The 25,946-nt window shown below is 42.3% G+C and overlaps 1 protein-coding gene and 1 non-coding gene across 2 annotated transcripts in view; one reads left to right on the forward strand and one right to left on the reverse strand.

The window, feature by feature from the left end:
* The window catches only part of IL31RA (interleukin 31 receptor A), a 49,968-nt gene extending 26,649 nt beyond the window's left edge, over positions 1-23,319 (forward strand). The window contains exons 8-17 of the mRNA XM_049769059.1: positions 2,507-2,672; positions 7,799-7,878; positions 10,255-10,471; positions 12,112-12,294; positions 13,256-13,357; positions 15,666-15,812; positions 18,903-19,043; positions 21,255-21,348; positions 22,264-22,345; positions 22,858-23,319. Of these exons, the coding sequence (XP_049625016.1) occupies positions 2,507-2,672; positions 7,799-7,878; positions 10,255-10,471; positions 12,112-12,294; positions 13,256-13,357; positions 15,666-15,812; positions 18,903-19,043; positions 21,255-21,348; positions 22,264-22,345; positions 22,858-23,319 (1,674 nt within the window). The remainder of the gene's footprint in view (positions 1-2,506; positions 2,673-7,798; positions 7,879-10,254; positions 10,472-12,111; positions 12,295-13,255; positions 13,358-15,665; positions 15,813-18,902; positions 19,044-21,254; positions 21,349-22,263; positions 22,346-22,857) is intronic.
* Positions 7,937-8,040, reverse strand: LOC126002201 (U6 spliceosomal RNA). The gene has a single exon (XR_007492968.1). It is a non-coding gene; the product is annotated as a U6 spliceosomal RNA (small nuclear RNA).
* Positions 23,320-25,946: the final 2,627 nt, after the last annotated feature.

The raw sequence follows: 25,946 nt of genomic DNA on the forward strand, positions 1-25,946 counted from the left end.
TGGCTGGTGAGGTAGGATAACCTGTTCTTAGGTCAAGTTGTTTCCATTTTCTTTGTTGTCAGGATATCATATTAGAGCTGGCACTTGTTGGTGGCCCGGCGGTATTAAGGATGTCCCGGATGGGGTTTGTTTCCTGTAGCTGTTGTGAAGAACTGTGTCGATTCTATGTCTGGGATCCAGGGTTCAAGGCTGGACGGATGGTGTCTAATCACCTGAGGTCTAAATTGGGTCCCCGTGACATATTTTCAAGGTGGGAGAAAACCCTGTATTGTAAACAAGTATGAGTTCTTATCTCTAGTAGATAAGAGCTCTCTTTTATGTGTAAGTTTTCCTCACCAGCTAACGGTAAGACAAAATCAGAAGACTTGTCACCCTTTGGTTGGTCCAAAAGCCAAGATCGCGATTTACAGATGACTGGCTGCTAGAACCATGACTGGACTGAATATATCTTGAGACCAATAAAAAAGCCCTAGTCTAGGGTTTGAAATACGACCCGCACAACCATGATTCCCAGTTCCAAAGGTCTGGCAGAGACAATCCCAACGGAATGGGGCTTCTGGAAACACAATGAAAGTCGCTATCCTAGGTTCCATCCCAGGATCAGTGCAAAGACCAAGACCACCAACCACAGAAGATGAATTAAAGTGACACTAAGGGAACAGAACTTCTAGAACCACAAAGAAAGACTTTATCATTAGTCCCACTCCTGAACCTGTGCAGATACTGAGATCTCTAGATACAGAGGTCTTATCTCATTACCCAGGACGGAGCAGAAGTTTTCCAAACACCACGAAAGCACCACTGGTAAAGTAAATGAACCTGAACAGAGTCTATAGTTAATCCCGTGACAATCTACCCCAAGGGTGGAGAAACCCCATAGCGCTTAGGCCAAGTGAATTCCTTTTCGAATGACCCCAATATTTACGGTGCCAGTGTAGGAGGGAAAAAAGAAGGCAAAAAGCACAAAACATTTTTTATCTTTTATATATTATTTTTCTTCATTTATTATTATTATTATTATTATTTATCTATCTACTTTTTTATCGATTTCTTTGTTTTGGTGTGGTTATTGAAGTTGTTGTCCCCATTTATATTTATATTGTTTTTTTTTCTTCTTTTCTTTTCTTTCTTTAGGTACTCCATCATGGTTTTTTTTTTTTTTTTTTTTTTTTGGTTTTTGGGCCACACCCAGCGGTGCTCAGGGGTCACTCCTGGCTGTCTGCTCAGAAATAGCTCCTGGCAGGCACGGGGGACCATATAGGACACCGGGATTCGAACCAACCACCTTAGGTCCTGGATCGGCTGCTTGCAAGGCAAACACCGCTGTGCTATCTCTCCAGGCCCCACCATGTTTTTTTAACTCAAGACCATGGCTTTTTTTGTGGTACCTATCGTTATCACTGGAGGGCTCACTGGATGTTTGACAATTCTTTTTGTATTGTTGGGGTGTTTCACCTTATTTTTCTCCTTTGTCTCTCAATCCGACGATGAGAGCCTCTAGAAGGATTCCGCCCATTTTCAGCATATTAGACTTTTACCCCAGTTTACTACTTTTCTCTTCTTCAAATAAAACAACATAACTTGAACTATGTAGTCCTTCCTCCCAGTTAGAGGGGGAAATAAGGGAGGCACCAAGACCAAGACTTCTAAGTAGTAAACTAGGTACAGAGGGGACCACATATTCTCGAAGCCCCGGGGGTGAGGGAGGAAGATATGGGAGGTAGGACGAACACGGAGGGGTAGGGAGGACAAATCGGTGATGAGAACCCCCCTGATTTTATGTAAATATGTACCCATAATATTATTGTCAACAATATGTAAACCACTACGATCAAAATAAAAATTATATTTAAAAAATGCTGAGGTTGTCCACAACTATTTTTTTTTTAATTTTAGGAAATGAGATTGAACTTGATGCTGATAAGATCAGTCTATCTCTTGTTCTGTTAGGCTGTCTCTGCAATTGAAAAATTAATTCCCAAGTTTAACTTTAATGGAAGCCTTGGGTTTCAGAGCCTCTTCCAGAGAGCAGCAGGCTTTGCTCATTTCCATAACTGCCCAGAGGTGGGATCTATGCTCTGCCAGCCTAGAGAAGGAAATGGAAGGGAGGTGGTAGTTCATAAAGTGTCTCCCATGAACCTAGGTACAAATGCTCTCCACCAGGGGTATTCACTTCTGAAAATGATATATTTATTTATTTATTTTTTTGTTTTTGGGCCACACCCAGCAGTGCTCAGGGGTTACTCCTGGCTGTCTGCTCAGAAATAGCTCCTGGCAGGCACCCATATGGGACACCGGGATTCGAACCAACCACCTTTGGTCCTGGATCGGCTGCTTGCAAGGCAAATGCTGCTGTGCTATGTCTCTGGTCCCTGATATATTTCTAAATTAAAAATAAAATGCTCATAGTTTGGAAAAAGTAAGAGAGGGCTGGGAAGCCATGTGGGGAGCAGCAAGAATATACATGATCACCTTGTCAGTTCAGTGTTGTCTCTCTGTCTTTTAGACGGAAGTTAACTTCACCAAACTGGACTTCGAGATCCCTGACAGGCACAACCTCACTGGACTACAAGCGTTTACGGAATATGTGGTGGCTCTGCGGTGGGCAGTGATCGAGTCAGTGTTCTGGAGTGACTGGAGTCCTGAATGTCAGGGGACAACAGAGGAGGAAGGCAAGTTGATCTCTTATAAGATGTTTTCTACTTGCTCTGGCTGAAGCTCGCTGGCCAGACTGGGGAATCTTCTTAGACCCTTACTTGGAATTAGAGAGCCTTTAGAGTTTGTCCTCTCTTTTCTCTAGGTTGGACACTGAACCCACCTGGGGCCACAAGACCACATGCCCTTCAGTGACTGATATTTTAGCAGCCTTTTTGCACCAAAAGCAAAAGATTACATCTTTAATATGTTTATAAATTTCTTACACTATATAGGAAGTAGCATAATAATACTTAAAGGTATTCTTTTGTCCTCACCTCTTTGACCAAACTGCAAATCCACTTTTCACATGGTTAATGGAAAATTGACAGTAATACCTATAGAAGATTTACATGCTAGACATTTTACATTTACAAATTAATGGAAAGTGTAATATATAAATTAAATATAAAACTGTAATATGTATTTATACTAATGTAAATTATATATTATATAAATTAATGTAAAATGTCAGGCATTTTACATTAAGAAGATTATTTACTGTAGAAGATTACATCTGCAGTAAATAGTAGCCCCAGTGAGATAATACAAAAAATAAAACTGATGATCATTGGTTATTACCACCTATTAAAACTAAATCTCCAGGGACCAGAGCAATAGCACAGTGGTAGGCAGTTTGCCTTGCATGTGACAAATCCCTGACCTTGGTTCAATTCCTAGCTTCCCAAATGGCCCCCTGAGCCTGCCACAAGCGATTTCTGAGCAAAGGAGTAACTCCTGGACGAGGCCAGGTGTGACCCAAAATCCAAAACAAAACAAAACAAAAACCCTAAAACCTAAATGGCTGTGTATGTCATACATCTAATGACGAGTTTGCCATATATTTAATCAGGTAAGCAGAAGAATTTGATAGCATTTAATAGTTTGTTGTAATCTTTTTCACTCAGGTAAGTATTTGGGACTAGATTATAATGAATAGTTTGCTTTTAGTTGTTTTTTTTTTTTTTCTTGAGTCTGACTTCCATGTATCTGGAACAGGTTGTGAGTATGAGAGTCCTTCCAATTTCTGAGTCAGCTTTGAAGAGCTAGTAACTTAGTAGCCTTGAGGTAGGGCTGTCTTCTGGAAAGTATCTCTGTTCACCTTTCATTGCTTGGTGGATGAATTGAAAACACCCTTGTTTCATCTGAGAAAGTTGAATACTGGATGTCCTGTCTTCTAAGACAGTAGAGGCTCTTTGGAAATGGCTGGCATAACTTTAAAGAGCAACACCTTAGTGGAAAATAGATGAAGTCATATGCAAAATCTAGATCTTTCCAATGTTTATACAACTTATATTAAATGGCAATAATAAGAGTGTGTGCCTGCCGTAGGCGGCTTCTGTCCTACAGCCATCAGTGGGATTTCAATGAATCTACTTCAGGGAGAGTGGGTTGCACCGGTGGAGAAATATGAAATATGAAATAATGAAACCACACAAAGAGTATGTGGGGTCAACACATCTTCTGGCAGGAATGCGACATGTTTAATCTTTAAGCAGGGGGATCTATAAGGGTAAAACCAGCCATAGATATTGAGAAGAATGATTACAATCACAAAGCAAAGTTCAACAGTGATAATGCTTAAGCTATGGGTGTGAGCTGTAAGAAATCTAAGTTACGAAGGAGAAGGTTATAACTCAAGGCAGCTCTTTGCAAGCTTACTTCAAATGCAAAATCAGGGATTATTAGAGAGTAGAAAATATCTAGGAACTTAGTCTTTGCTGAGTTGGGCTCTTGTTTTAGAGGTCAAGTAAAGGAAGGAGCCAAATGTGGGTTCCCTTTTTCTAAGGAGAGTCAATAGCCCCGGATCTGCATTCTGGCTATGTCCTTGCTTACCAGAAACTGCAGCTACAAGGACATATTTGAAAAAGAGAAAAAATAGTCTTGCTTTTAGGTGCTAAATATTATCCAGAAAAGGGGTTCTCATAGTAATCCTTGGTGCTGGAATTTCTGAGCCAAATTATTTGATAGAGGTCATAATTTTGCCTGAGATTTTACAAAGGAGAGCTAGCTAAATAGTGATAGAAAATGTAATACCAAGCATAAATTTGTCTATTCGGGAATTCCTCAACTATCCACGCAGGGGAAAAAGGCATCGGGCCTTTTGAGGAACCCCATGGAGTTATTTCAGTTCTTCCCACCAGGAAAATCTGGGGATACATCTGGTGGGTTGAGCTCCCCTAAACGTTTATGCATGCATGGCATGTGCCTTTACTTTAGTTTCTGCAAAAAAATATTTGAAGGAATATGACTAGATTCTATTGAAGACAAGATAGGTCACTGACTTAATTGCTTTCTTTTTATACTCTGTGAAGACATTTAACTGGAGTTTAATTTTAATTTTACCTTAAGCTACTCAGTCACCTGAAGGTAAAAAAAAGATTTCTGAAGAGAGTTTAAGGCACTTGCCTGCAGGCAGCCAACTGACTCCCAACCCTAAGCACCTCCTACAGGGTGATTTAGATCTTGACTTGAATGGTGAATCCTATTTTTAAAGGAATGCCTAATCATGTGATTTCTACAAGATCCAGAGTATAGCAAGTACATGTTTTCTGCTCTTCCATAGGCCATTAATCTTCTGGACTTTTTTTCACACTATTTTTATTTTTATTTTTTGGCTTTGTTCTCACACTTGGTGATGCTCAGGAGTTGATCCTGTCAGTGTTCAGATGACTGCATGTTGTGCTAGGGACTGAACTTGGGCCTTTTGTGTGCAAGAAATATGCTCAGCCCATTGAACAATTTCTCTAGATTTCTAAACACTTTTTAAAAGTTCATTTCCTTTTATTCCTTCTATCCTTTCTCTATTTCCCTGCTCTTTGTGGTGGCTGATATTGTAACAATGGGGAGGAGTACACTCTTGCCTGACCATGATGTTTAGTGGGACTAGATCCTCAGGGTATGGCACCTGCACATGTGACCATGGATCTCACCAAGGTTGTGCTACTTTAGGTGTGGTGCTTTTATATAGGCTTTTCCGGGATCATAGTCTCAGCTGAGACCCACATGTTCCTTTGGTGAATGCTGGAGGTAACTGCAGTGCTCACACACTTGCTTGCCAGGGCTCATATTTCCTAATCTCAGCACTTGCACATATTTTAGGGTGAGTGTTAATTGCAATCCTTTTTGTGGTCCTTAGAGACACCTGATTATGGTGCAGATGGAAGTTGGTGTGGTGCTGGAGATTGCAGGTATCCAAGCACAAAAGAATTATAGGCAGAATCATACTTGGTTCATGTGTGACCCTGAGGATTTGAACCTGTGACCATATGCTTGAGTAACAGGTGCTTTTCCTCTAAGCCTGTAACTTTCTGATAATTCTGAAACTTTGCTATGCTCTTATAGATAAAGCATGGGGCTCATTCTTTTTTCTTTTTCTTTTTCAATATACAAATTAGTTTGTAAACACATATAAGTCATTGATATATCCCCCCATTTTCTTTCATTGTTTTGATAACTGGATTGCCATTGTGCTGTGAAGTTTGTTGAGGATTGCTCACTTGAACTGTTCTGTTCACATACTTGGTTGTGATCTGGGAAAGATGGGATACTCCTGTGCCACAGGCATCTCATGTCAGTGGTGCTGGGATGTTGACCTGTGGGGCTGTGTAGGGTAAGAAACTCCCAGCCCTTTGACCTCAGTGGCAGGAAATGTGCACCGGTGAAGGTGTTGGACATTGTATGACTGAATCTTAAGCATGAACAACTTAGTGACTCTGTGTCTCACAGTGATTTTATTTAAAAAATTATTAAAAATAAAAATGTCCAGCCTGACAAAGGAATGAAGCAACTGCTCTACTTCTGAGCCTATCCCAGGACTCTGGAGCTTATCTACAATAGGAACCACATCCTGCAATGTTGTGGGAGATGCAGGGCCAGGTGTCAGCAATACTGGCTGGGGCAGTTGACTTGACTTGGCTGTCCAGTATGGGGGCTGAGCAGTATTAAAGACTGCAGGCACAGAGAATTGTGGGGGAGGATAAGGGGGACATGTAGGGTAGAATCAAATTCAGGGCTTCTTCCACTAGAGCTACTTTCTGGACTAGTGACTCCCTCCCCCCCCCCCCGCACTCAAATTTTATTTTTAATTGATTGATGTTTTATGATTTACAATACTATTAGTTTCCTGTGTACATAATGTAGATAATTCTAATGTCACACCCATCACCAGTGGATCAGAACTTAAAAATGCAGTAGTAAACCTTAGAAAAAAATATAGATGAAGATAGAGTAAACCATTTCAGAAAGAAAAGAAGAGGACATAGAAAAGAGAATGAGAGGAGCCGGAGAGATAGCACAGCAGTAGGGCATTTGCCTTGCATGTGACCGACCCAGGATGGAACTGGGTTCTATTCCTGGCATCCCATAATGCCCCCGAGACTGCCAGGAGCAATTTCTGAGCACAGAGCCAGGAGAAACCCTTGAGTACTGCCAGGGGTGGCCCAAAAACAAACAAACAAACAAAAAACAAAAAAAAAAAAACAAAAAAAAGAAAAGAAAGTGAGAAAAAATGAGAATAAAATGAAGAGAATTAAAGAAAAAATTTGACAATGCCAAGAGGAACCTATGTCAGGATCATAGTAATTCTAGAAGGAGTTGAAAGAGGGAGATGAGAAGGAAGACCAGTTGAAGAAATAATTGGGATAATTTCTCAACCTAAAGAGTGAGAGGGAAGCACAGATTTAACTGGTGATACATTCTCTATCCATACCTTCAGTAGCTCCTTCTTGGCTATGAGTCTTTCCCAGCTCTGTGTCTGTTGAGGATGATGGTAGATAAGACAGGATATGCTGTTTCATCCCATACATGAGTGACAAATGATATCACACATCACTCTGGGGTCTGTCATATTCTTATTTTCTAGGAGGTTGTCCAATCCAGAGCAATTGAGGCTTTTCCTTTTGGTTGATTCCAGTTCTCTGGCCACTCCAGTCTTGCCTATTATTACCTTCTCTCCCTCCCATCCTCTGCCTCTCCCCTCCAGGTTCTCTTAAGCCCCAGTGTCCCAGCCATATTTTCTAACCACAAAGCCAAAGTTATTATCACTGGTTCCTGTTGCAATTCCCTTTCTCAAAGTTGAGTTCCTCATTCTTGTTCCCTTCAGCTCCATATGGCCTAGATGTGTGGAGAGTCCTGGGCCCAACTGACGTGGATGGAAGAAGGCCTGTGCGTGTGTTATGGAAGGTGACTTCCCTTTACTTAATACTTTGTTGGTTATAAACCCCTTTTCTTTTTATTTTTTTTAAATATGTAGCTTCACAAATTTGAATGTCATCCTTGTGCAGGGGCATGCTAATCTTCTCTGTATTATTACAATTTTAGTATATGTGCTGCCAAAGTGAGCACTAAACCCCGTTTCTTGTATTTCTCTTCTTTATGTTATGCTTTCTCAGATTGAAGTAACATTGGCTTACAATGTTGTATAGGTTTAAGAGTACAGTTCACATGAATATTATCACACTGTATCTTTCCTATAATACCAAGATCCATTCACTATCATACATTGAGCTCCTTTCACCTTCTGGCATGATCAGTTTTGTCATCAGAATCCGAAGATTTGTTTCGTTTGGAAACCCTTGACCTCTCACAGCTCTGGAAATTCTGTTAAACTCTACTACTTTCTGAATTTTACTACCTAGGATTGAAGCCACCTCACAGTGGTTTTCCAGTTCCAGATAGCCCACCAGTCCATCCCACTAGTCCTGAAAATACACATCAGAGACCTGGCCTCCTTGTCTTTGAGGAACAATACTAACCTTTGATAAAGGTTGAGTTTTCATGTTCAGGGGCATCTGGAGTTTGGAGTTATTGGCTTTGGAAGGCTCATCATGTCTTGTATTCACCACTACCATATGTTCAAGAGTGTTGGCTGGGATGAGATCACTGGTGTGTTAGCAGATCACTGCACCCACACATGTCATGCGTGTCCCTTGGCAAACTGGGTGGTTAGATTATGAGGGTATACAAGGACAGGAACAGTGGACAAGTGGTTCTTCATTACATTAAGACCTGGCAGTGAGTAACAAAGAAAACAAGATGGTCCACGGAAGAAAAGAGCAGCAGAGAAGGTAGGAGAAGGTATAGAAGTGAAGGAGGAAGAGACAGCAAAGAAGTTATAAAAGTGTCTTTTTCTAGAAGAAAAGGTATCCCAGAAATGAAAGGAAAGATGGCAGATTAGAGGGGAAGAAAAAGAGGAGACCGATGAGACATCAGAATTCTCAGGAAATACTCATCAAGCTAGCTCATCCTTGAGAAAGCCTGGGCAAGTTTGAAACCCATGAACTTTGAAGTTCATGCACTTTGCCAAATGACATTTCAATCCTCATTAGTTCAGCACTGGAATTTCTTTTTTTTTTTTTTTTTTTTTTTGTGGTTTTTGGGTCACACCCGGCAGTGCTCAGGGGTTACTCCTGGCTCCATGCTCAGAAATTGCTCCTGGCAGGCACGGGGACCATATGGGACGCTGGGATTCGAACCGATGACCTCTTGCATGAAAGGCAAACGCCTTACCTCCATGCTATCTCTCCAGCCCCTGGAATTTCTTATTTTTGCTTCTTCCCCCTACAACAAGGGGCTGTGTGATACCCTCAGGTCCCAGAAGCAGCAGGCAAGGGAAAACATGATCAGTGGTGCTGGGAAATCTTTGATAAAAAAGTACAGTTGTGGTTTCTTCCTCAGTTGCCAAAGTCAAAAGCAAAGAAGTGGCCAGCATATTTGGAGGGTGGGAATGAAGGGAGGTGCCTTTCATAAGGGACCTTAGTCACAGAGCAGTGTCTGGACTTCAGTGCCCTCCTCCTCCGCCCTCGTGTCTGGCATGCAGCTCCCTTCATCTCCACAAGAGAATTTTCTAGGCATCAGGGTTGCTAATGAAAGAAATTTGGCCATGAGTGTACAGCTCTGGAAATATTCTGGCAATCTACTAAAAACTATTGAACTATAAGTTTCCAAAAGTGCCTTTTGAGCATGTGAATAGATCCTAAAGTATATTAAAAAAATACAAAGAGCAGTTTGAGGGAGAAAAAGGTCCCCAAATCCTTGTTATGGTTTTGGTTGTCCTAGAAGCTGCTGAGTGAATGAGGGGCCACAAGACACACTGGCTTCTTAATCATATCCCTCCTACCAGACAGTAATCATTTTATCCACGAACATCCATAGTAATAGAAAGTGGTCCTTAGACAAAAAATTGTGGTGAGGGTGCTCTAGTTCCTATTTCTGACTGACTATGGGGTAGAGAGTAAGCTCCTATCTGAGGAAAAGGGGCCAATTGCTGATGTGGACTTTCCCATGTTCCTAAGTTAGCCTCCTGGAATTAGACTTATATTAAGTGTTAATAGGACCAAAGCCTCACTTCTGGCACTTAAAGGGTTATTTTTATACCTCCCATCCCACATATACCCACATACACATGGAGTGTTATTTGTCTCTCATACATAATTTCCTGATTAGTAGTTTAGCAATCTAATAGCTAACATTCCTGGCCTCCTTTATGCCTCCAGTCTGTCATATGTGAGAATGTCTATTTTGATGTTGGTAATAAATTTTGGTGTTTTTTGAGTTCAGAAGGCAAAAGAAGCCCCATTTCTGGAAAAAGCACTTGGCTACAACATAAGGTACTTTCCAGAAGACAACACTAATCTCACAAAAATCATGAATACCAGTAATCAACAGCTTGAATTGTATCTGGGGCGCAAGCCCTATTGTGTGTCTGTGACTTCTTACAATTCTCTGGGCAAGTCTCCAGTGAGCACCCTGAGGATACCGGCTGTTGATGAAAAGTGTGAGTAGGATTCAGACTTCCTCTTTTTTGTTTTGTTTTTGGGGCCATACCCGGTGCACTCAGGGGTTACTCCTGGCTCTGCACATAGAAATCGCTCCTGGCAGGCATGGGGGACCACATGGGATGCTGGGGATTGAACTCAGGTTCGTCCCAGGTTGGCTGCATGCAAGGCAAATGCGTTATCCCTGTGCTATCACTCTGGTTCCTAGCATGCAGGCTTCTTAGAGTTGGTTTTGTCCAGTTGACCAAGGTGTGGTACTTGTCCTTGCCAGGATTGCTGGCATGTGGAGGCTGTGAGTTGAACTCTTGTCACTGCACGGCCTCTGGGTATGTTGAGTACTGCTTGATATACCTCCTCCAGAACAAACAACTGTGGGCTTTGGAGTCCAGTGGTTCAAGATTCAAATCTTTGCTCTTTCACTGGTCTCAGAACTTAGCAAGATACCTTACTAACTGCTCAATCCCATAACTTCTTATCAAATGGGGCTATTGGGGCCAGAAATATAGTACAAGATTTATTTGCATATGGCCAACCTGGGTTTAATCCCCAGCACCACATATGCTCCCCCAATACCCACTAGAAGTGATCTTTGAGCGCAGAACCAGGAGTAAGCCCTGAGCACTGCTAGGGGTTATCCGAAAACCAAAAAAGGAGGGGGGGAAGGATGGGCATTATATAATAATATCTACTTCACAGAGCCACTGGGAAGGTTACACGAACCTTTTATGTAAAATACTTTGTCTAGTTTAATTACCATCCTCTTAATAAAGTTTCTGATTAAGGGAACGGAGAGATAGTACAATTGGTAATGTGACAGATCCCTGTTCAATCTCCAGCACCACCTTTGGTCCCCGGAGTATCTTTAGGAGTGATCCCTGACTGTAGAGCCAGGAGTAAACTCTGAGCATTGACTGGGTGTAATCCCCAAACTAAAATTCTTGTGGCAGAAAATATCATTATATGTAGCTTTAAACAGGAGTACAGACTCAATGTCACCACTGAGGAGAGAAATCCATAGCCAGTTTGTGGAGGGCCAGCTGAGACTTGAAATTTGAAACTATCTCCCTGGTATGATGTTAGGGTCACTATCTTGAAGCTTCCCAGTCACACAAATACTGGTCCTTGAAATTCTACCTTTAGAGAGCCAATCTTTGTCTCAGGTTGACTTGCAGAGATACCTGTGGAGGTGAGTCTTTTCCCTAGTAAGATCCTAGGGAGATCCTTTCTAGATGTAGGTAAGTTTGAGAGAGATTAAATGAAAATATTGTGTAAATACTTAAAGGGCTGGGGAGATAGTTAAAAGGCTTGGAATGCATGATCCTGAATGTGGGAACTCTGGGTTCCAGACCCAGTATCACATGGCCCCTTGAGCATTGCCTAGAATAATCCCTGAGCTATGCATTAAGTAGACCTTGAGCATCACAGGTACCCCCACCACCCAATACAGGCACATAAAAAGATACTTAAATATCAAACTTAGGAAGGGGGAGAAAAAGGCAGATGTAAATGAGGTGGAAAAGCTCCATACATAGGGGGAAATGACAGGAGAGACCCTGAAGATCCACCTTCTTTATGACTGACCAGTGAGCGAGCATGAGTGTCGCTAAGGATGCTGGAGCAGCCTTTGGTCTCCCTACAGCCTTCAGAAGCATCGAATCGGCACACTCCTGGAGCACTCAGGATCAGCTGGTGGTGGAATGGCAGAGCTCCTCTCCAGACGTGGACACATGGATGGTCGAGTGGGTCCCAGATCTTGACTCAGAGATCTCCACTATTTCCTGGGAATCTGTGACTCACGCCAGGAACTGGACAATCCAGCAAGGTAGCCAGTGCAGGGTTGCCCATGGTACCCTCTGCATAGTATGTTGTTTCACTTTTAGCATGTTATTAAATGTAGCTTTGGTATTCAGGCTGTATAATGTGGCTGGCTGACTAGCAGTAGCAAGCAGGGAGAGGTGACACGTGCATTTCCTAGTCATGATGGGACACGAAATTGTGCTGTCAGACCAGAATCTGGCCCTGCTGCAGGTGGAAAACACTATCTTAGCCATCAGTAGATAGCACTGCCCAGAGACCTTGATCTCTGCTGCAGCGGGGAACTTTCAGTTCTAGCTTCTTTTTAAGAATTAAGTCATCTCCCCAGACACCAATGTCTTTTCAAGAATGTCTTTGGTCCTTTAGAAGGTGTATCCTCCTAATTCCATCATCCAATCAGCATCCATATGAAGACTTATGCAATGACACAACCTGGCAGAGCAGCTAGAATTTAGACTTAGTTCTCCATTGTACTAAGCTGTGCAGAGCACTATGTTTATTCAGCAGTTTCCCAAATCATATAATAAAATCAGTGATGGGAAAGTGATTGAATCTTCTGCTTCTCCCCTCTTGGATGGCTCTGTGTTTTTTTCAGAGTGATGCAGAGTTTAATTGGTTAGATGATCATAGAGCCACACCATTAGTAAACCCTGAACACTGCTAGGTGTGGCCCAAGTTTTAAAGAATTAATTAGAAAATGTTAGAATTGGAAAAGACATTAGAAACCATATAACCAAATCTCATCGTTTTTCAAATGGCACAAAAAAAAGCAACTTACCAACCTGTTCATTAAAAAATGGGAGCAATAAAAAATTAATACAGTAAAAAATAAATAAAATGTAGGTTTGTTAAATGTAATGGGAAACTGCAGAATAAAATACCTTCCATAGGTTGTAGGTCATAACTCTTTGATCCACATTCCTTCTATTTGCCATATATTCTATACTAATTTCTTTTTTGTTTTGCAGATAAATTAAGACCTTTCTGGTGCTATAACATCTCTATGTATCCAATGATGCAGGGCCGAGTGGGCAAGCCATATTCTATCCAGGCCTATGTCAAAGAAGACAGTATGTATGGATGTGGTCAAGATAGAGGGTGGGGATATGCAGGTCTGTCCTTTATTCAGATAAAATCATAAATGTCTGAAGCTCTCATGACTGCTTAGGATTCATCCAGACTGTGCTACATCCACTGTTTGCAGTGAACTCTTTATGTTCCCCAGTCATGGTTATAGGTTCGCTGTACTTCAAAGCTGTGGCAGATCTCAGAGATCAACCAGTCCAACAAATAGAAACCAGACCTTGCACAACTAGAAAATCGAGGCTCAAAGGAATGAAATAGTGTGCCTTAAGTCATGAAGAAACAGTGCAAACAGAACTATAAGCAGAAATTATTTATTTAATAATAGGTCGGATATGTTGAAATGTTGATATTTCTTTTTGTTTTTGTTTTTTGGGTCACACCCAGTGGTGCTCAGGAGTTACTCCTGGCTCTGTGCTCAGAAGTCGCTTCTGTCAGGCTTGGGGAACCATATGAGATGCCGGGATTCCAACCAGGGGCTGTCCTGTGTTGGCCATGTGCAAGGCAGTTATTTGCCTTACCGCTGTGCTGTTGCTCCGGCCCTGAAATGTTGATTTTTTTTTTTAAATTATACTTTTATTGTCATGGTTACAACAGTGTTATCTATGTAATGGCAGCAAGTATGTGACTTGGTTTAAGTGGAGAACCAAAAAGAGAACCTCAAGAAAACAGTGCTGCCTCCTCTCTGTTCAACCCATCTGGGGCACATGGGAAAATGCCTGGTATAGATCAGGACTGGTGTAGGTCAGAGAAAGTTACCCCAAGCATCTATGTAACATGGACACTTGCATCCTGCACCAGTCCTAGAGGCAGCCATCAAGCCACACTTGGGCTCCGTTCTTCTACATGTTGTGGGAACTGGTCCTCAACACTGGGTTCTCAGGGAGCTATAGACTCAGGCTGGAGAGAGGAATTTCTCTGAGAGAGACAGGAAGTCAGCCCTAATGTCGACACAGGTGCTGCAGGGTGGTCATCTTCCCTCACAGACAAGAATTTTAGGAGGAAGCGAAATAGTGAAACAAAATAGATTTCTGAAACTTACTTAGAGAAATGTGAGGGGAGAGAAAGAAAGGACCACTTGTTTATGGGAGACTATGGGCGTCTCCAGAGGGGAGAAAGCAGAGACTGGCTTTTAAGGAGATTCCATACAATTTCTCCAAGTTGTCTTTACCTGGCGTTCTCATTACCCATAAAAGTTAAGCTGGGTAGTGTTACAAGGAAAGCCTTGGATTCTTGATGATTCTTTAAAATTCTTTTCGCAACCCTTAGAATCTCCTAAAGCTTTTCCTTTTCTGAGAGAGGATCCATCCTTCTCTGCATGGTGCCTCAGTTTCTCCATATCCAAGAAGCTTAATATTTGCATCTCAAAGTGATGTGTTCCTCATGCCTTTGGGCTACTTGAGAACTGGGCAAATTTTTTGTTTTATTATTTCCCAAAGTTCATTACCAGGACCCCTTATCTGCCTGCAGCACTGGTGAACAGCACAGGCTTTATTTATTTATTTAATTTTTTTTTGTGGTAAGCTTCATATCGTGAGCTGGTCCTTCTGGCCCCCACCCCTGGGAATTATTATATCAATAATGTCTTTTATTTTTCTTAAAACCCATAGATCAGTGAGATTATTTTGTGTCTCTCTCACTTTCCCTTTGGCTAATTTCTCTTAACATAACCATTTCCATGTACATCCATGTATAGGAAAATTTCATGACTTCATCTTTCCTGGCGGCTGCATAATATTCCATTGTGTATATGTCTGACAGTTTCTTTAGCCATTCATCTATTGAAGGGCATCTCGGTTGTTTCCAGAGTCTGGTTATTGTAAATAGCACTGCAATGACTATAGATGTAAGGAAGGGATTTTTGTATTGCATTTTTGTGTTCCTAGGGTATATCCCTAGTAGTATATGTATATAAATATATATTATATTTTTTAAAATCTTTGTGGATAGTAAATCCTCTCAAATTCAACATTGGGAAATCTATTCTGTCATTTCAAGGCAGCCCTTACGTGCTTAGTCTCCAGCTATTCGATAATAGCCAACAGATATATATGACAGATATAAATGAAAGAGTTGGTGCTCAGATGAAGCAAGGTCTAGTATTTGACACTTCTCTTCAAGTTTAAGATGACTGAATCCAGAGATCAAGGATTAATCAATATCCTGCTCAGCTGCCCTATCCCCTCCACATTGTCGTCCCAGTCCTGAGGAAGTCTGGACTGTTCCAACCTTTGTGGAAAGTAGGGGTGTGCTCGAGTGATTCAGGCTTCTTATTTCTCTTCCTGTCTCATAAAGCGCCGGGACAAGGACCTGTGACTAGGACGGAGAACATTGGTGTGAATACTGTCACAATCACATGGCAAAAGATCCCCAAAAGTAAGAGGAATGGTTTCATTAACAACTACACCATATTTTACCAAGCAGAAGATGGAAAGGAATTCTGTAAGTAGATGAGAAAGATCAAAGGCCTACAGAAAATAAGGGCACTTGCCTTGCACATGGCCAATCTGAGTTTGGTCCCCAGCACCCCATATAGTCATATGGTATCCCCAGTACCCCGAGACAGCTAGGAGTGATACCTGTCTGCAGGGCCTTGAGTAAATCCTGAGCATGGCTGGGTGTGGCCCACATAAACAAAATGAGAAAATAAAAGAAAACCTAAAACTTAAAGATAGGCCTACTTAGCTCCAGTTATTCAGCTCTTCACAGAGAGAATGAAAGAGCCCTGAGCATGAGCTGGAATAGCCCCAAAAAACTGATTGGGCGTGTCCCCTACATTCTATATGTAAGATGTGACCCGCCCCCCAAGCTAAAACAATCTTTTAAGAATTTTTGATTGAGATTCTGTTGTTTACAATAATTTCTCATGCAGGCAATTCCAGCAGCACACCCACCGCCCTGATCCCTCCCTCAAGGCCCCCAACACTCCTTTTAGTATTCCCCTCAACAGCTCAGTTTGGAATAGTTCTTCTGTTCTGTTGCCTTTGGATCTTGGTTACTCCCTTGCTTTAGTTGAACATCTGAAAAGATCATTCTGTATCTATTCTTTTCCTTCTCACTGACCCCACTCAGCTAATATCCTCTAGTTTTATTCATGTTGCTGAATGTTGATTGGTTTTGTAGTTGGACATTTGGGTTAATACAAACATATTCTTTTTTTTTTTTTTAAATAACATCTTTATTTAAAGTTGAAATTTAGTCATAAAAAATCCCTCTTCACCAGTGCAACATTCCCACCACCAATGCCCCCCTCATCTCCCTCCTCCCCCACCTCTTGCCTGTATTCAAGACAGGCATTCTACTTCTCTCATTAATATTGTAATAATAGTTGTTAGTGTAGTTATTTCTCTAACTGTACTCACCACCCTTTGTAGTGAGCTTCATACCATGAGCTGGTTCTCTAACCCTCATCTCTATTGTCTCTGGACATTATTACAATAACCCTGAGCATCACCAGGTGATGCTCAAAAAAATAATAATAAACCATACATGAGTGAGACTATTCTGTGCCTATTTCTCTTTCCCTCTGACATTTCATTCGGCATAATAGTTTACATGTTAATCTATGTGTAAGAAAATTTCATGACTTCATCTTTCATGTCAGCTATATAATATTCCATTGTGTATATGTACCACATTTCCTTTTTTTTTACATTTTTTTATTTTGAATTATGAGAACAAAGATGCAAAGAAAGAGGACAAGGTAAAGTTACAGTGGAAGGACAATCACCCATAACATAATTCTCAGAAGAAGTCCCCTTGCTGGTATCTTAACTTTGAACTTTCAGCCAAAGAACATTAAGATAAATAAAACAGAATCATGTACAATTACTTTGTCCCTCAAGTCCCCAGATTGTAACACATTATAATATTTCTTAACAGCATACAAGGCAATCTAAAGCCATAAAACTTACGTAACTCCTTAAACATTAGAGGCATAGTATTTTTTACATTTCCATGTACATGCATATTAGCTTAAGTTAACCTCAAATTTTAAGTGTTTTTTTTTTTTAAGGATTAGAGTCAAAGGAGCACAGTAAAAACGGTGTTAGAGTGGCAATTGTTGTTTGCATAGGCCCACCAAAATATGAGAGGCATGGAAAGGAATAATCTTGGCCTAAATACAAAGAGATCCTACCCCTGAAGTTTCCTGGCATAAGACCAACTCTAGGCTCCAGGCAAATTATCGTCCAATCCAAGACATTGTCCGTAGTGCCAACACACTTTTCACACAGTCTCTGTTGTTGGTATCATGTTTCTGTATTAAAGATCCTGGAATCTGCATATCCTACATTGAAGTCATGATGTGGAGCGTCTTCTCATTTCACCTAACCATTAAAGGGCAATGCAGGAAGCCCTGTCCTGTAAGCAGGTCGTTGTTGTTAAGTCTTCTCAGTGTTAAGGGAAGTCTCTTTTGAGCAGGTCGATGTCTGAGCAGTGGTAGGGTCTTCCGTGGTAGAGGATTGCTTCTAGGTGATGTTATAGACAAACCTGGATGACAAACATTCTTATGGTAATTCTAGGGCTGGTGAAGCAGTATCGTTATTTGGGTTCATCTGCACTACCCTAATGATTAATGATATTGACCATCTTTGTAGGCTTTTGGCCATTTGTCCTTTGGAGAAAGTCTTTTAAATCTCTGATCATTTTATTTGTTTACTTATTTATTTTTAATTAAATCAATTAATTATCTGGGGGCACACATGGCAGTGCATGGGAATTAAACTTCTGTTATTTCCTTGGGGTTTGAGGAAACATATAGGCTGCTGAATATTGAACCTATGTTGGCCACATGCAAGGCCCTATCTGTTGTATCTACCTGTCCCAGCCCCCAGTCTCAGTTCAGTTAAAAATTGGATTGCTTGTTTTTATGGTGTTTAGTTGTAAGTCATTTTTATATATTCTGGATATAAGCTCCTTATCAGATATATGATTTGTAAATATTTTTTCTATTCTGTGAGATGCCATTCTACTCTCTTGATAGTCATTTCACTCTCATGATTCCATTCTCTTGATATTGATATTTCTGGTGCTTAAACTACTTTAAATGAGATAAAATTCAGTTGAATATGTTTTCTTTTGTTGTTTATGAGTTTTGAATTCAGTACATGAAGCCATTGCAATTCAAGAATATGTAAATGTACTCTATGTTGTCATCTATGATATTATAATTTAGCTCTTAAATTTAACTTTTTTAATTATAAAAGGCTTATTTTATGGGGGTCTTTTGAATCATACCCAGAAGTTCTCAGGTTTTAGTTCTGTGCTCATTAGTCACTCTTACACAAGGGACTATAGGTGGTGATAAGGGATCACACTCAGTGTTGGCATATAAAAGGAAAGCACCTTAATCTTTGTACTATCTATTTGACTCTTCAAAGTCTAGTTTTAGACAGAGCAAGTAGGGAGAAGTAGAGTAAAAGTTGTAGTCAGCCTTGGAAATGCAGGTGCCAGGGCTCTTACTCTAGAGTTACACTAAGGCACCCTGGTCACAGTGTGGCTTAGGTGCTGACTGCTGCACTTTCCCTTTAGCCAAGACTGTCAACTCCAGCATCCTGCAATATGACTTGGACTCCCTGAGAAGAAAGACATCATACACTGTTCAGGTCATGGCCAGCACCAGAGCTGGGGGGACCAATGGCACCAGGATCACCTTCAAAACATTGTCAATTAGTGAGTATTTCCTTCTAGCCCTGATAATTTCTTCTTGGCATTTTTTGTTTGTTCATTTTGGGTCTACATCTGATGGTGAGGTTCCTACATGTAGAGTTTGAGGCTCTCTCTCTATCCCTGAAAGTTTTTTGATGTAATTATTTTCTTTTTTTTTTTTTGGGGGGGTGTCACTCCTGGCTATATGCTAGAAATTGCCCCTGGCTTGGGGGGGCCATATGGGACGCCGGGGGGATGGAACTACTGTCCGTCCTAGGCTAGCACTTGCAAGGCAGACACCTTACCTCTAGCACGACCTCTCTGGCCCTTGATGTGGTTCTTTAAAATCTTTTCTTTTAATTTTTTTAATTTTTGGGTCACACCCGGTAGCGCTCAGCAGTTATTCCTGGCTCTATGCTCAGAAATCGCTCCTGACAGTCTTGGGGAACCATATGGGATGCCAGGATTTGAACCACCGATCTTCTGCATGCAAGGCAAACACCTTACCTCCATGCTATCTCTCCGGCCTCAGTTCCTTAAAATCTTAAAAAATTGTATCATTGACCTGGGTAGCTTCGTGGTAGAGAGATTGCATTCTCTGTGTGAGGCCTGGGGTTTGGCCCCCAGAACAGCAAGAAAATTAATTCATGTTGTTATTTTGCATTAGACCCAAATTCTATCACCTGATAAACTTTTCTAGGTCAAACTAAAGGCATAAGGTTTTAATTCCTCCCACTTCTCTGTCTAATCTTTTACAACCTGTTCTCCACACAAAAACTCCAATTTAACACCCACCAGTGGCTTAAAACCCACCAGTGGCTTCTGTTGTATAAAATCCAAACTTCTTGGGGCCAGAGCGATAGTACAGTGTTAAGGTGCTTGCTTTAAATGCAGTCAACTAGGGTTCCATCCACTGCATCCCAGGTGGTACCCCCTACCACCGAACCTACTAGGAATGATCCCTAAGCATAGAACTAGGTGTAAGCCCTGACTATTGCCAAGTGTGACCTACCAAAAACAAATACAAACAAAAATCCAAACTTCTTTCCAAAGTTTTCTGGTCCCTTCATTATGCATTGCCTACCACATTTGGCCTCTATGGTTTATAACTTGTTTCTGCTTCAAGACTTTAAAATCTGCTATTCCTTCTGCCTAGAGTGATTTATAAATATTATTTTTTTTTATTTTTTTATTTTTTTTTTTGTGGTTTTTGGGTCACACCCGGCAGTGCTCAGGGGTTACTCCTGGCTCCATGCTCAGAAATTGCTCCTGGCAGGCACGGGGACCATATGGGACGCTGGGATTCGAACCGATGACTTCTTGCATGAAAGGCAAACGCCTTACCTCCATGCTATCTCTCCAGCCCCTATAAATATTATTTAAAAATCCCAATATTTTACAATATTGCTGAAAATTGGCATGACTAATTTTTTATCATTATCATTTTATTATTATATATTATATTATTAATAATTATATTATATTATTATATTATTTTATATTATAGTATATATTATATATTATATTGTATTTTTATCATTATCAATTCGAAACTCCCTTCTCCAAGAAATCTTTTTTCATTTCCCCTCCTAAAGTTGCTAACCTTCCTCCTTGCTCACCCTACCTATTCTAGCTTCCCACTCTACATTTATGAAAGATTTTATGCTCTTTATTATTTCCTGAATCTTTCTCTTCAAATATAAGTGAGCACAAAGTACCTGTATTTATTACTGATTCCTATTTATTCTGTTACTCAGAGCAGTGTTTTGGCAAATCTTAGGTGCTTATTAAAGATTTACTGAATGAATGAGCTTGGAAAATTGATTCAGTGCATACAATGTCTGACAGTATTATTCAGGATGAAGAGAATTCTGGGAGGCTTAACACCCAGAATTTTTCTGATTGAAAGGGATTGTAAGGAACCTGTTGCTAAACTTCTGGAAGGATCCATCTTTAAAAACTTCAAGGTGCAGGGCCCGGAGAGATAGCACAGCGGTGTTTGCTTTGCAAGCAGCCGATCTAGGACCAAAGGTGGTTGGTTCGAATCCCGGTGTCCCATATGGTCCCCTGTGCCTGCCAGGAGCTATTTCTGAGCAGCCAGCCAGGAGTAACCCCTGAGCACCACCGGGTGTGGCCCAAAAACCAAAAAAAAAAAAAAACAAAAAAAAAAAAAACAAAACTTCAAGGTGCAGTATTCAGCCTCAAACTGACTGGCACTTTGTCCTTTCCCCAAAGGTGTCCTTGAGATTTTCCTTGTAACTGCTCTGGTTGGAGGAGGACTGCTGATTCTCATCATCCTGACCATGGTATATGGGCTCAAAAAACCCAAGTGAGTTTATGGACCACAGTGGTTTCATTTCTTGAGTCAGGAATGGAAAGGGGAGGGACGTATACTGGACAAAGGCTCTCTTCCACGCAGGCTTCACTGCACATTCATTAAAGCGGACCCTGTTATTGATCCGAAGAGCTCGTGGCTCTTCAGAATTCTGATCAAGTAAGAGGATTCTTTCCCCACATTGCTCCTTGCATCAGGTCAGGGGCATACCGACGTGCTGGCTGTCATCATCTGAGACCGGTTAGGGAGATGCTTCTTCTCTCAATGTCTAAAGGGGAATCATGGTAGCAGCAAGAGGCCTCAAGGCCATTAGCTTTTCTACCAGGCAAGCAGGAAACACTGTCTTATGACCAGGCTTACACCCAGTCTGAACTTGGTCCCTGCTTGTGACACAGATGTGAGAACCAGCTGAAAGGACATTGTCTTGCCTGTTTTAGATGGGAGGTTTTCTTCAGGATCTTGTGCCTTTTCTCCAATGCTGTGCCTCTGGCACATTTAACAAGCAACCAGTAGTGTTGCTGTGGTGGGTGAGAACAGACTTTGAGAATCCCTGCCTTGCAGCATGGGGACTTCACAGAGCTACAGTCTCTTCCTGGGACTGATATTCGAGCAAATGGCCCATGATGCTGGGGTCTTGGGCATGAGGACCAGCTTTGGAGTGGCAGTGGCAGAAATGGAAGGCAGTGTGGTGTGGGAGGAGGGCTTCTCTCATCATGTCCCACAGGGAACTCACCATGGCAGCCTGACAACTGCTTTGCTCCTTCAGTTTCTGCAGGAGGCCACTGGTGCTTATCCTCCTCAGAGCCACGCCAGTGTCTTGCAGAGTCCCACTTTGGAGTTGTGTTCATCACATGCATGGAGAATGTTTATTAGACTCACTTCCTGCTTTACAATCTTATCTCTCATTAGCAAATTGAAGCACCTCTGTTGGCCAAAGGTCCCCAATCCTGCTGAAAGCAGCATAGCCGCATGGCCTGGAGGGGCATTGAAGGTAGGCAGCATGTTTTTCTAACGGCAGCATGAGTAGTGGGGGTGGGAAGTGGCCATGAACTCTGCTGGATATGGCCCAGAAAACAACAGCTAACAAGCAAACAAACAATAGCCAAAAAAGTATCCTAGAGAAGTTTATCCTCAGACTACCTGGAAGAGCTACTGAAATGCCAGGTTTACCCAGGTTTACCCAGGATTGATTGGGAAATGAGCAATTAAGTGGTAGGTAACAGGGGTGCTTTAGTGAATTTTCCTTCAGCACAAATGCTTGTTGTTTTTTTTTTGTTTTTTTTTTTTTAATAAGTTTAGTCCCCACCACCCATTATTGTCTCCTGAACACTGCCAACAATGATCCCTGAGTGCAGAGCCAGGAGTAAGGCCTGAGTACCACCATGTGTGGTCCACCAAACATCCCCTCTAAGATATAAATACATAAAAGAAGGCATTTGATGTGTGTGCAGTTTCCATAACATTAGTAATTAGATTAGTCTGGTGTTTCTTTCTCTTTTCCAGGATAAACTATATCTGAAGGATTTTGATGACACTGTGAACACAGAGGAAGACAGGATCCTAAAACCATGTATTGTTCCCCAAGATCTTATTGACAAGTTGATAGTGAACTTTGAGAATTTTCTGGAAGAGGTTTCCATAGAGCCTACAAAAGATCAGGAAAATGTATTGGGAGGGGAAGAGAATGAATATGTGTACACGCCCTACAGGCCCTACTGTCCTGTGGAGAAGAGTTTTGAGGATCCCTCCATTTTGACCAAGATTCCACCTGCGGAGTCCCTGCTATATCCTGAAATGCCAGCAGGCAGCTGCTCAGAGTCCAAGGAGCATCTTTCTTCCACACAGAGTTTAGGACCAGACCATTTCAGTGAGGAAGAAGCAATGAATCCCTATCTGAAAAATTCAGTGACAACCAGAGAATTCCTTATGTCTGAAACACTGCTAGACCAAAGCCAGAGAGAATGAAGCCAGTGCAGCTCAAATCTCTGCAGAGAGGCTCTCACAGATAGAAGAGATGAACTTTCGCCAGAGGATCTTCCTTAAAAGTTTCCCTGCCCTGCCTGTATCAGATAAATAAATCTCTCCTGCCCCCTCTGCAATGGCTGATTGAGCTTATTGGGCTCAAAGGCTGAAATCTAAGCACTGTGTTTAGAAGAGATTATTTGATGCGGATGAAATGCCAGTGACAAGTTCTTGCTGAGAATTTTAGCAGACTGACTCCCAGGGATGGTGGACCCTGAGGTGGATACACCTGCTCTTCCAGAGATGGCTCAGCTGTGCAGAAGCTTCTCACAGTTCCAAATGAGACTTGCCCAACGCCAGAGAACAGCAGTTCACTGACTGTTGCTGAGATGGGAGAGCTTCTCCTCCTGAGGGCTCTTGCTCCATTAGAGGTAGCCCTGAAATCTCTCCTTAAAGAGTGGTTGCTGGTGTTTGTATAATGGTTTGGGTGCAACACCTGGCAGTACTGGGGTTACTTCTGCTTGGGGGTTGCTCCCAGTGATTGTTTGGGAACCATGAAATGCAGAAAATGAGCTTGGGGTGTCCTCAGTAGCACGCATTGCAACCCTTAGAGCCATCTCCTGGGCCTTGAAGATGATGTTTGTCACTTAGCAAAGGGATGGTAGGAAGAGTGGCTTGACCATGTGCCCAGGTCCCTCACTACCCTCATTAATTCCCAAAGTTGGAATGGTTGGAGGAGTTCAAATGTATGGAAAAGGCTGGGTATCTGGACCATATCTGGACTCCACGCTAGCTGCCAGAGAATACATGAATGGGAGGGCCCTGGACACGGTTCTATCCCAGGCCCCAGAGAAGATCTGTCCCCCTTTCTTTTGGCCACTGCTGCTCTGAGTCCCAGAGGCCTTCATGTCCCACTATCTGACACCCCAGCCTGGAAGTAGATATGTATTGAACACTGTGGACAGTTTTGTACAGGACTCAGTCCCTTCCCCGACTCAGTACCCTGAACACACTCTTCCAGCTCTCGGCAGAGCAGGTGGGCAGGGCCCGGGACAGGCATCGATGCTGCATCTTGCTCAATACCAGGCCTCTTCCACCATTACTCAGCTACTGCACAGTGCTCATGAGTGATGGCACTTTCAACTCACATGTCTACAGCAAAGAGCACCTTTCGCTGTATCTATAGCAGTGCCTGTGGCTGGTCCTGGGCCTACATCCTGACCACGCTACATCCATGACTTTAGGACAGGTGGCTTGGTATGGGGGGGTGAGTTGCTGAGAGATGGAAGGAGTTTAGCTCAGGCAAGGGCTGAGTCCTGGGGTGTGGGGAAACCAGCATTTACTGGCCAGAGGAAGGACAGATGGATGGGATTTTGTTTGAATTGCTAGAGTTCATTCAAACAGCGGATTTCACAGGCATGCACCCCAGAAGCATATACTTTCTTACATATAACAAAATCCAAGTTTGAGCCTCAGGCTGGCAGCTCTGCCTAGTGATATTGAAACTCTTGAGTTTGAAATTCAGCCATTTTTGGCTCTCCTCTCTCTCTCTCTCTCTCTCTCTCTCTCTCTCTCTCTCTCTCTCTCTCTCTCTCTCTCTCTCTCTCTCTCTCTCTCTCTCTCTCTCTCTCTCTCTCTCTCTCTCTCTCTCCCCCTGGCTCTGGTATCAGCTCTACTTTGTATCCCCACCTGCTCTCTGGGACCCTTGACAGTTGCTACCTTCTTTTTTTTTATTTATTTATTTATTTATTTTTTTGGTTTTTGGGTTACACCCAGCGATGCTCAAGGGTTACTCCTGGCTGTCTGCTCAGAAATAGCTCCTGGCAGGCACAGGGGACCATATGGGACACTGGGATTCGAACCAACCACCTTTGGTCCTGGATCGGCTGTTTGCAAGGCAAATGCCACTGTGCTATCTCTCCGGGCCTGCTAACTCCTTCTTGTGGACGTGGGTGAATGCACAGGAGCCATGCTCTTTTTTTTTTTTTTTCTGGGCCACATCTTGTGGTGTTCAGGAATCACTTCTGGAGGGACTGGAGCTATATAGTACAGTGGTAGGGCGTTTGCCTTGCATGCAGACAATCCGAGATGGACCTGGGTTCAATCCCTAGCATCCCATATGGTCCCCCAAGCCTTCCAGGAGCGATTTTTGAGCACAGAACCAGGAGTAATTCCTGAGCCCTGCCGGTGTGGTCCCCCCTCAATAAAAGAAATCACTCCTGGCAGGCTTGGGGGACCATATGTGATGCTGGGATCTGGTCAGCCATGTACTAGGCAAATGCCCTACTCGCTGTGCAATTGCTCCAGCTCCTGGGCACTACATTCTGCCTTCATTTATCTCAGTGTAGACTTTCTACCATCACTCTGTAGAACAGTGCCAGCTGCACATAGGGAAAGAGACCTAGGGGCACATGGGGGCACCCTGCCTTTAGTCCTAGGAGCCAAAGGGTCCCACCAGATTTCTAGGGTGAGGTCTGGGTCTCCCCTTTTGTACCCTCCAGTTACCCTTTTGTAAGCCTTCTTGTCCGACAGACATGGGGGCCAATGGGGTCCTTTCCACCTTGCCTTGGAATTTGTGATGGGAAAATGAGGGGGTCCAGGAACCTTGTCCTTTGCCATTGTTTTCTTTC

Source organism: Suncus etruscus, chromosome 2 (genome assembly GCF_024139225.1).
Source record: "Suncus etruscus isolate mSunEtr1 chromosome 2, mSunEtr1.pri.cur, whole genome shotgun sequence".
Taxonomy (NCBI): Eukaryota; Metazoa; Chordata; class Mammalia; order Eulipotyphla; family Soricidae; genus Suncus; species Suncus etruscus.